The 11511-nt window shown below is 34.3% G+C and overlaps 1 protein-coding gene across 3 annotated transcripts in view; it reads right to left on the minus strand.

Annotated features, from left to right (window-relative positions):
- The window catches only part of DACH2 (dachshund family transcription factor 2), a 629817-nt gene that overhangs the window by 128025 nt on the left and 490281 nt on the right, over nt 1-11511 (minus strand). For all 3 annotated transcript variants that reach the window (XM_007464443.1, XM_007464441.1, XM_007464442.1), the window contains one exon: nt 8761-8896. In XM_007464443.1, coding sequence (XP_007464505.1) covers nt 8761-8896 — 136 coding nt within the window. The remainder of the gene's footprint in view (nt 1-8760; nt 8897-11511) is intronic.

The following is an 11511-nucleotide window of genomic DNA, read 5'->3' on the forward strand; positions in this document are numbered from 1 at the left end:
TCTTTCCCTCTCATATCCCTGACGACTATTCGAAAAGCCAGAAATCCAGAAACACCAATAGGCACAGACAAATAAATCCCCCAGAAAAGTGTGTTCTCTCTAGCCAAAGGACCAGGAATGAGTAGCTGAGCAATACTAAAAACGTTTAAACAATAACTGCTCTACTTCAGACAAACACCCCAGAAAAATATGCAGCCCTACCTCCACCCCACCAGCAAAGGCCAAATGGGAAACCTAAACTTCGCTCTTCCCAGACTTTAATGAGCTGTGCCAATGCCCTTCAAACCCCACCACCACTGGTGAGGGTGGTGTCAGAAAAGAAAGCTTAATGGAGATTCAGTAATTTAGCAGTGTTTAGCAGCAATGAGGCTACCCCCTCACACACAGTATCAGTAGAGACTACATGGAGAGCCTAGACTTCCACCTTCTATCCAGTACCCTTTACAATCTTGGGTGGTATCAGAGAAGATATACTGGAAAGTCAAAACTTTTGCCACTGCTCAGTGGGAATGAGGCCATGTGCAATGTAAGGAAAGGCCACAAGGGAGAGTAGTAACTCCTTCCAGACAGGGTGGTATCAACAGAATAAGGAACCTGAATTACTACCCCCACCCAGCTCTACTGTAGCACCAGCTCACCCCAGTATTTCAATGGAGGCAGAGTGGAGAATCTGGACTCCCATACACACCTGGTAGAAATGAGGCAGTGTTGCCTCCCTTGCCCCACCAGAGCCGTGTCAGGAGGCGCCTGAGAAAATGTAAGATTTAAATAAGATCCAGAGTTTCATAATACCTAAAATGTCCATGTTTCAATAAAACAATTACTTGTGAAACCAAGAACCTGGAATATATCAACTTGAATGACTAAAGACAATGAACAGCCAGCAACCCTAAGATTTCACAGGTGATTTTTAAGCTGTCATTATAAAAATACTTCAATGAACAATTACAAAGGCGTGTGAAATAAGTGAAAGAATAGAAAATATCAGCAAAGAAATGGAAAGTTACAGCAAAAAAAAATAATAAAAATGTTCAAAAAGAAACAAATGGACATTTTAGAACTGAAAACTAAAATAACCAAAATTTTAAAACTCAATGGACGGGCTCAACACATAGAGTGAAGAGAGCAGATGAAAGAATCAGTGAACTTAAAAATAGAAAAATAGAAATTTCTTAATCTGAACAAGAGGGAGAAAACACACTTTGGAAATAAAAAAAGAGAGAGAGAAAAAGAGCTACAGGGGTATGTGGAACTATGACACAAGATCCAACATTTGTGTCATTGGAGTCCTAGAAGGAGAGGAGAAAGATGGCAAGGCTAAAGAAACTACTCAAAGGAATAAGGTCCTAAAACCTCCCAAATTTGTCAAAAGGCATGCACTTACAGACTCAAGAAGCTGAACAAATTCCAAACAAGATATATCCAAAGAAATCTTCACCAAGACACATCATAGTCAAACTTCTAAAACCAAAGAAAAAATCTTAAAATTAGTCAGCCATTACCTATCAGAGGAAAAGCAGTTCAAACAACAGTGGATTTCTCATCAGAAACCATGGCAGCCAGAAGGAAATGGGATGCCATTTTTCAAGTGCTGAAAAAATAATCATCAACCCAGAATTATGCATCTGGTGAAAATATCCTTCAGGAATGAAGGGGAAATGGAGAAATTCTCAGATGAAGGAAAACTAAGAGAATTTGTTGTCAGCCAGCTTACTTTAAAAGAATGGCTAAAGAAAAGTGTCTAAACAAAAAGGAAATAAGAGAAGGAAAATTTGAACATCAAGAAGAAATAAAGAAAAACAGAAAGAGAAAATTATGAGTAAATACTTATGAAACACTTTGAACTGAATGAAAATAAAAATACAACATATCAAAATTGGTAAAACTTAGCTAAACCAGTACTGAGAAGAAATTTTATAATATTAAATACTCATATTAGAAAAGAGAAAAGGGGTAAAATAAATTATCTAAGCTCCCACTTTAAGAAACTAGAAAAAAGAAGAGCAAAATAAACAAACCAAGCAGAAAAGGGCAGTAATAAACGTAAGAGCGGAAATAAATGAAATTGTAAGCAAAGGAACAATAAAGAAAATCAAAGAAACAAAAGCTGATATTTTGAAAAGATGAATAAAATTTGAAAACCTCCAGCTGGAATGACAAATACAAAAGAGAAGGCACAAATTACCATTATCAGTATTCCACAGATATCAAAAGGATAACAAGGAATACTACAAACAGTACTATGCACATAAATTCAATAAGTTAGATTAAATAGATTAACTCTTTAAAAACACAGACTACCAAAACTTGCTTAATAGGAAAAATAGTCTGAGTATCCCTATGACTGTTAAGGAAATTTAATCCAGAATTTTTAATTATCCCCAAAATGTAACTTTTGCACCCAAATGGTTTCACTGAATAATACTAACCAAGCATTTTAAAAAGAATTGACACCAGTTCTACATAATTTCTTCCAAGAAAGAGAAGAAACCCTTCCCAATTCATTTTATGAGACAAGTGTTACTCTGACACTAAATACAAAGCCATTGTCAAAAACAGACTGTAGGTCAATCCCTCCTGAATATAGGTGGAAAATTGCAAACAAAATATTAGCTAACCAAATCCCACAATTTATAAAAAGAATTACACACCGTAACCAAGTATGATTTATTCCAGGTATGTGAGGCTGGTTTAACATTGAAAAATCAATCAATGTATTTCACCATACCAACAAGCTAAAAATTAAAAAAAAAATCATACTGTCCTATAAACATAGGCTGAAAATTCATTTGACGAAACGCAGCACTCATTCATGACATAAACTTTCAGCCAATTAACAGCAGAGCTAAATTACCTCAACTAGATAAAGAGTGTCTACAAAGAAATCTACAGATAATATCATACATAATGTTGAAAAACTGAACGTTTTCCTGCTAAAATCAGAAAGAAGTGAAGGAAGTCCACATTCATCACTGTTTTTCAATGTAGTACTAAAAGTCCCAGCCATGACAATAAGGCAAGAAAAAGAAATCAAATTCCCATAAATTAAAAAGGCAGAAATAAATTGTTTTTATTTACAGATGGCATGGCCTGAATGCATATGTAGGAAATCCCAAGTATTAAAACCAACCAAAAAACTTGTAGAGCTAATAAGTGAGGTTAAGTAAGATGGCAGGATACAAGACCAACATATAAAAATCAACAGTATTTCTATATACTAAGAAAGCTGTAGTGTGAAAACTGAATTTGAGAATACAGAAACATTTATAGCTATTCAAACCATTTATAATTATACAAACAATGAAATACTTAGGTATGAATTTAACAAACCTTGTACAGAACTTGTCTGCCAAAAACTAACTTTGCTGATGAAAGACAGAAAACCTAAATAAATGGAAAGACATACTGTACTCATGTATTGAAAGACTCAAAATAGTAAAGATGCCATTTTTCCCAAATTAATCTGTAGTTTTAATGTAATTCCTATCAAAACCACACCAAGGTTTTTTTTTTTAATAGACATATACTATCTTTTATAAAATATATGGAAAAGTCACAGTCTCTAGAATAGCCATGAAAATCTTGGAAGAAAAGAATAAAATAGAAGGAGTAATTCTATCAGATATTAAAACTTACTATGGGGCTTCAATAATCAAGACTGTGGTACTGGTAGAAGGATAGATACATAGATAGGTAAAACTGAATAAAGAAATAGTCCTGAATAAGTACAGATTACTGATTTTTGATAAATCACCACAGCAATTCAATGAAGGAAGAATAGCTTTTTCCACAAATGGTGCTGGAGCAGAAAAACAAAAAGCATTCCAAATTTGACCATCAATTCTTCTCGTACATATAAAGTTTTCAATAGATACATTCAATACAAAATGCAAAATATCAAAAAGCCCCTATTCCTGACAGCAGTTTGGGAGACCAGTGGCTGCCAAGGGCAGAGGGTCTTGTTTTGGACCTTTGCTTCCACATGGGTGAAGGTATATAGTCCCAAAGTCTCTAAAGAATCCCAGAACTGATTGCTAAAAATTATGTAACAAAATGTCATAACATGTGATTGGTTTGGTCAATTTGTTTGACTAAGTCTGTGGAAAAATAAAATCAAAGGCTTTATTTGATTGACGAGTCAGTTTAGTCAAAATACTTGAGTCAAAACTAAAATAGCAATTCTGGTAAGTCATGTTGGACATAGTCTAAATGGAACTCATTGCATGAAAGCCCAGATCATATAGACTTTGAAATGTCTGCATATGAAAATTTAAGGCAAAATACAAATTATTATTTGAGATATGTATCACACTAGCTGTCACCCAATTTTACAAGGTAGAGTAAGAGGCGGGCTACATGAAGCATACTCTAATCATTTTCTGAAAATTTCCACATAACAGCAAAGCTGGCATTATATAATTTCCAGAGCTATAAATCATTTTTAAAATCACGATATTACTCAAAACAGATGTGAAAATATATGTTTGCTACAGTTGTATAAACTGTCTACTTTTCAAACTTAATAAATGTTGAGATTTCTACTTTAACTGCATTCCCTTTTAAGAACTAAAATCTATTTGAGGAAAATATATTGTATCTTAAGTACAAATGTAACTGGTAGAACTTGACATAGAAAATCTCATTTAAAAGATAGTTTTCCATTATAACCAGAGAAGTACAGTTTAATATGCCACTCCAGTCTATTCATGTCCTCACCAGGATATGTGACCAACATATTTGAAATGAGTATAACTGTGCCATTCCACAGTAAGAGATTCAGAAGTGCCAGTGCATACCACTGTGTATTTTATGAAAATCGGCTACTGTACATCTGTACTAGCACTCCAGCTGATTTTTAATAAGACACAGCAGTGTGTACTTGAACACTGCAGCAAACAGACCAGTCCTAAATGCCATTTTGACTTATGGGTTTTGCAGTTCTGACAGAATCATATGTATCATGTACAGCTCGAGATTTTCCTAGAAAGTATGCTTTACTTCCAAGCTGTCCTTCAAATAGTGATGACTTGCTAGGAAAGAAGTTTCAGGAACAAATTGTTTTTGAGTTATGAATGAAATTTCATCTTTAACTATAATTCCATTACCTCTGTAAGAGTTTGGGTAGTTTAATATACTGAACCTGACTTCCATTCTCACCACTTTTCTGAAATAAAGTATTTATATCTTGGGGCCCCAGAGGGTAGAGTCTTTCAGTGTTTGGATAAGAAAAGACAAAATATGTGGCAAGGAAACCAACAATGGATCAATGAAATTAAAATTATACATTATTCCAAATTCTAACTAAAATGCTCATCTAGGTAATTAGAAAGCAAGTTCAGTCTAGAGAAGAAATAAAAAATTTCTCCATTAACTCTTCAGCTCATGGAGTGTTTTTTTCTGTATATTATGAGCATCTTTATTAAAGATGGAAAAATGCACCCTATAGTGAAGTACAATCGGACCATCTGACGATCTGATAAATTACATGTTAGCTTATGTTCTTTAGCTTAGAGTTACTAACTCATGGTGACAGTAATAATGCATAGCCTATAACATATGCTGATATATTTTCCTTTACTCTTACCTTTACAGCCTTTTAAACAAAGTTGTACTCAGTTTTCATATCAAGGAAGCAAGTCTTTGAAATTCTTACTTTCCTCAGTTGATTACAAGCCAGATTGATGTCATATCTATCAATATTATAGGTAAATACCTGATTGGAGCTGCTTGCTAAACTTTCCTCTGAAATGTCCAAGTTAGCATATACTTTTAAAATCACTTTTGAGTGTTGAAGGGAACATCTCTCCTCTATGACAGCAACTCAAGTTTTTCAAACATAACCATCAAATGGTGATTCATTTAAATATAGTCAACAAAGTGCATACATAATAAAAAGAGAATCAGATGTCTCGGATCAGGCATAATAAAAGGGCTTAGGGTAAAGTTTCCAACCATAGGCACAGAGAAACTTTGGACTAATATGTTATTTATAACATCAAATAAACAAGCTTCAGGTAAATATTATTTTTTTACTACTAAAAGAATTTATCCAAAGCCAGTATGGATCTGTTCTGACTTAGGGAAATGTGGATGCAATATACAGCAATGGGATGTTAATTGAGTTAGTATCTGATCTTTATATGTACATCAAATAAGCAAAAGTCATTTTACCTTTATTTTCCCTTTGGAATTTTTTGATGGTTGGTCCATTATCCTGATCAACGATAAGTTCCTCTCTATTGTTGGGCATCATAACTATAAATAAGAGAGATATAGCTGAGTAATTTTATTGCAAAACACCCAAAAGAAAAGCAGAAAACCATTACATAAATACCTATTTTACTCCAATAACAACATGAATTTTATACACTTCTACTTCTGAACAAGTGAAGATTTTTGTTGTTCTGATTATCATACAATTTAAAAATCAATAAGCTGCTTAATCATATGAATTTTACAGTATAATTAATACATAGTACATATATAATTTCCAACATATTTTCTTTAAATCATTTAAAATATTTCCTCTTTTGAAATTCATGTACAAATTAGTTATTTACCTCCATAATTAATAATATATTTCCCAAAATGCTTCAGAGATAATTTTGCACTTAATTCCATGAGTTTAAAATAATTATGACTTTAGTTTATTTTGTAGAGTTTTTGCAAATATATAGCAAAATTAATAGATAAAATATAATTTTCTGGTAATTGTAAGTGCTTCTTCGTAAGACATTTATATTGAAAGAGGAAAAACATGTCAATTTCAGTTTATCATTTAATTCTATTTAGTTACATTTTATTAAAATGTTATATAGCACTATCAATAAAGTATGGTCACTTTAAGCCAAAAATCATCAAACCTTTTAATTCACTTATAGACAATCTCACTATCACGCTTGGACAATTGTGGAATGTGCATAGAGAGTATAATTACTGCCGGTGGAACAAGAAATGTTTTACGTTGTCAAGATTTTTTATAATATTATATTGCTTTGGATATAGTTGATTTCTAAGTATGACATCTCTTACGATATGTCTATTACAGAGTACACATATTTCCCTGTGTTCTCTGCTTTTAGCCAGCACTCAATAAATAATTCTCTCTCTCTTTTTCCTCTCTACCGCCCTCCCTCATCAGTACAAATATTTTCCTAATAGAAGAATGTATGTTTCTTGATTCCTTTATGGTCATCTGGCTACCCCCACAGGTCTTGCTCAGACTCTCTTGAATCTGTTGCACACAATATTGTAACTAGTAGGTTAGTCTGCATCCACAGAACAGAGTAAAGCTAGAAAACCTCTGTCACCTCTTCCAGGAATTAAATTTACTCCCTTATGGTCATTAGCTACAAGTTCTAATTCAGTGGTTAATTCTGGCTGCACATTAGAATGTCCTGAGAAGATATTGAAAAGCAAAACAGAACACTCCTTCTAGGCTCTATTCCAGACCAGGTAAATGAGACCCTGAGCGTGTGGCCTGGGCATCCAGATTTGTAAATGCTCCATAGGCGATTATAATGGGGAGCCAGATTTGAGACGCACTGGGCTCACTATGAAGCTAAATAGTTACAAAGAATATATAATATTGACAAGCTAAGTGAGACTTGGATGAGTTTCCACAAGAGAGAAATCATCTTTTTCCTTCCCCACCACAAATCCAGAACCTAACACCTTCCCTAATCCCTCAAATTCCTTTCCTCCCCCATAAAAACATTATTTTGGAGAGTCTTGAAGCAATCACTCTTATGAAGTGTAAAAACTTAGAATTTACATTAAAAATGTCCCAATATTAAGACTAAAAGAAGAGAAGATATTATTTTCCCTAAAGGAAATGGATACTTAGGAAATTGGATTGTGTAGGTACAGAAGATTAATAAAGATTTTACCTAGCTCACTTGGTTCATACTTATTATATATCAAATGAGAATTTGTTATAGCTGAATGCACTGGGTAATGTCTGTATACCTGAGTAGGATCAAACAGCAGGAGATGATAAGCAATCAAGGTAAAGCCACACAGAGAAAAATAGTGCTTATCCTTCACATTTCCTTAGCGCTTTAAATTTCTGAAGTGTTTTTTCCACATATTATTTCATTTGACCTCATAAAACTCCAGTGCAATAGGCAGAGCAGTAATTATATCCATATGTTAGGTAAAGATACTCATTGTGGTTAAGTGACATACCCAAGATCTCATAGCTAGTTAGTGCCAGACTGTGTCTAGATTCAAGTCTCCAATATGTCAGATCACTGACAATAACATTATAATATTTCTGGAATAGTGTCTGTGGTGTAAGACTTCTGAAACAATAAAAAAGAAACGTAGGAAAAATCATGTTAAAATTTGTGATCTGAATTGCTGAGATTATTGCAAATCATATATTGATTCACTTTTTAATCACTCTTACATGATCAATTGTCCAAAGGATATTTTATCTTCCATTATTCAAAGGGTGCTGTGAATATAGCAAGTGATTTGTATCACACTAGCTGCCAAATACCAGCATATTGAATTAACATATACTCTACAAAAATCCCATCAAATTGTTCCCATGAGATCCAGGGATACAGTAAATGAAGCCCCTTCCAGAGAACAAACTTCTAACACCTTTTTGTTGTTCATATTGCTTCAGTAATAAAGAATCACCACTTTTCAAAAAGCATCAATTCCCCCAGGTTTTTCTCCCCTCTCTATTGCCTAATGAAGAATTTCCTGAAAGATTATCTTTCAGTTCCTTGCTTCAGGTGAGATACTCACCCATTCTCTCCGAATGGTGATCCATCTGAGAGGGAGAGCTGGACACGCTGCTGCTGGGGTGGGAGGAGGTCTGGCTCCCAGGGCGATGACTCTCTTCCAGAGAAGGAACAGGAGAAGGACTCTCTGGGATCCGTTCCTTACACAAAAGGAAACACAAAAGGAAATGTGATCTTGCACCAAGTTTTTCACGTTGGTGGAGTCCATAACATTTGAAATGTTGACCTCTCATCCTGAAAGTGCTTACATCCATAATACTTGGTCTTAAACACATATCTTCAGACAAAACCATATTTTTTTTGTTCTTGGGAAATTAATGGGATATTGTGAGGGTTAAATAAGAGAAAAAGATGAAAAGGCTCAGTGCTATGCCAATACATGGTAGAGCTCAAGAAAGGTTAGTTTCCATTTCCTTTCCTAGGAAATTCATCAAGGATTACGAAGTGAAGTGACTATTGTTAGTGAAAATTTGTTATTGTAAGCTTCCACATTGATATAATGTTCAGGCCATAACCTGGAGGGTGAGCTTACTGTCTGAGTAAGAAGATCCCCCAAAGGTAAACACCTGGAACCCTGGAATAAAACTTACAAATAGTGGCACCTGGTACATGTTGTCTTTCTGCACTGACAAAACTTACGGCAATAATATACTTGTGATCTATCAGACCTTAGGAATTCATGTTGAATTTTGCAAACAAAATAGTTTGATAGTCACAGGACACAATGATGGGTTTTTTGAAACTAACACTAAGACCTATCAATATCAGTTCATTAGTATTGTTTAGATTTTTATAGTTTTAAACTATGAATTTAAATAAAAATAACATTTCTTTTATATATCTCAACAGTAATGGTTATGGTTCTCAGGACTTTTGTGATAATGAATATTGCTAAAAACTCTGAAGTTATTCACTGTGCTTATGCATCACAAACTGATGAATAAATCTGAAAATCATTTAGTTAATATCACCAATTAAAAAAACACATTGTAGATTTTTTGATGATGGCCATTCTGACTGGTGTGAGATGATATCTCATTGTAGTTTTGATTTGCATTTCTCTAATGATTAATGATGTTGAGCACTCTTTCATGTGTTTGTTGGCAGTCTGTATATCTTCTTTGGAGAAATGTCTATTTAGGTCTTCTGCCCATTTTTGAATTGGGTTGTTCAGTTTTTTGTTATTGAGCTGCGTGAGCACCTTATAAATTTTGGAGACTAATCCTTTGTCAGTTGCTTCATTTGCAAATATTTTCTCCCATTCTGAGGGTTGTCTTTTGGTCCTGGTTGTGGTTTCCTTTGCTGTGCAAAAATCTAGAAACAATAAATGCTGGAGAGGGTGTGGAGAAAAGGGAACACTCTTGCACTGCTGGTGGGAATGTGAATTAGTACAGCCACTATGGAGAACAGTATGGAGGTTCCTTAAAAAACTACAAATAGAACTACCATATGACCCAGCAATCCCACTACTGGGCATATACCCTGAGAAAACCAAAATTCAAAAAGAGTAATGTACCAAAATGTTCATTGCAGCTCTATTTACAATAGCTTGGAGATGGAAACAACCTAAGTGTCCATCATCAGATGAATGGATAAAGAAGATGTGGCACATATATACAATGGAATATTATTCAGCCATAAAAAGAAATGAAATTGAGCTATTTGTAATGAGGTGGATGGACCTAGAGTCTGTCATACAGAGTGAAGTAAGTCAGAAAGAGAAAGACAAATACCATATGTTAACACATATATATGGAATCTAAGAAAAAAAATGTCATGAAGAACCTAAGGGTAAGACAGGAATAAACACACAGACCTACTAGAGAATGGACTTGAGGATACAGGGAGGGGGAAAGGTAAGCTGTGACAAAGTGAGAGAGTGACATGGACATATATACACTACCAAACGTAAAATAGATAGCTAGTGGGAAGCAGCCGCATAGCACAGGGAGATGGGCTTGGTGCTTTGTGACCACCTGGGGGGTGGGATGGGGAGGGTGGGAGGGAAGGAGATGCAAGAGGGAAGAGATGCGGGGGCATATGAATATGTATAGCTGATTCACTTTGTTGTAAAGCAGAAACTAACATACCATTGTAAAGCAATTATACTCCAATAAAGATGTAAAAAAAAAAAAAAAACACCTTGTAGTGTTTATCCATATATGCAATAAATGTGACTCAGTCATAGATATGCTGGGACAGAGAATGTTTATTCTATAAAATATTTAATTAATCCATAATAAATTTCTTAAATTAAATGTTCTGTCTAATTACGTGTAATTACAACCTCAGTATTCTAATCATAACATTAAAAATTAGTTTGTCAAATATGTGCTTATACATTTTCACAATGATTTTGCACAAGAGGCCCAAAACATATAAACTCCTTAAAGGAAAACTGCTTAATGCAAAATTAATATTATGAGAGTTAAAGGTTATTATTTCATTAGTGGAAATTAACATTTTTCAATGTCTATCATTGTGGCAGAGAGAATAGTGCCTCCCTGCCCCGCCAAAGATGTTTAGTCCATATCCTAAAAGCTAGAGCCTGTGAATATGTTATCTTACATGACAAAATGGACTTTTCAGATGTAACTGAGAACCTTGAGATAGAGCTATTACACTGGATTATCTTGGGGGAGAAAGGAATGTCAGAGGAAGATATGATTATGGAAGAATGGTCAGAGAGATAAGCTCGAAAAGGCAAGGAAATCGGTTCTTTATTGGGAGCTTACAGAAAGAAATGCACTCTTTC

This window comes from Lipotes vexillifer, unplaced genomic scaffold, assembly GCF_000442215.2.
Source record: "Lipotes vexillifer unplaced genomic scaffold, Lipotes_vexillifer_v1.1 scaffold38, whole genome shotgun sequence".
In the NCBI taxonomy this organism is placed as follows: Eukaryota; Metazoa; Chordata; class Mammalia; order Artiodactyla; family Lipotidae; genus Lipotes; species Lipotes vexillifer.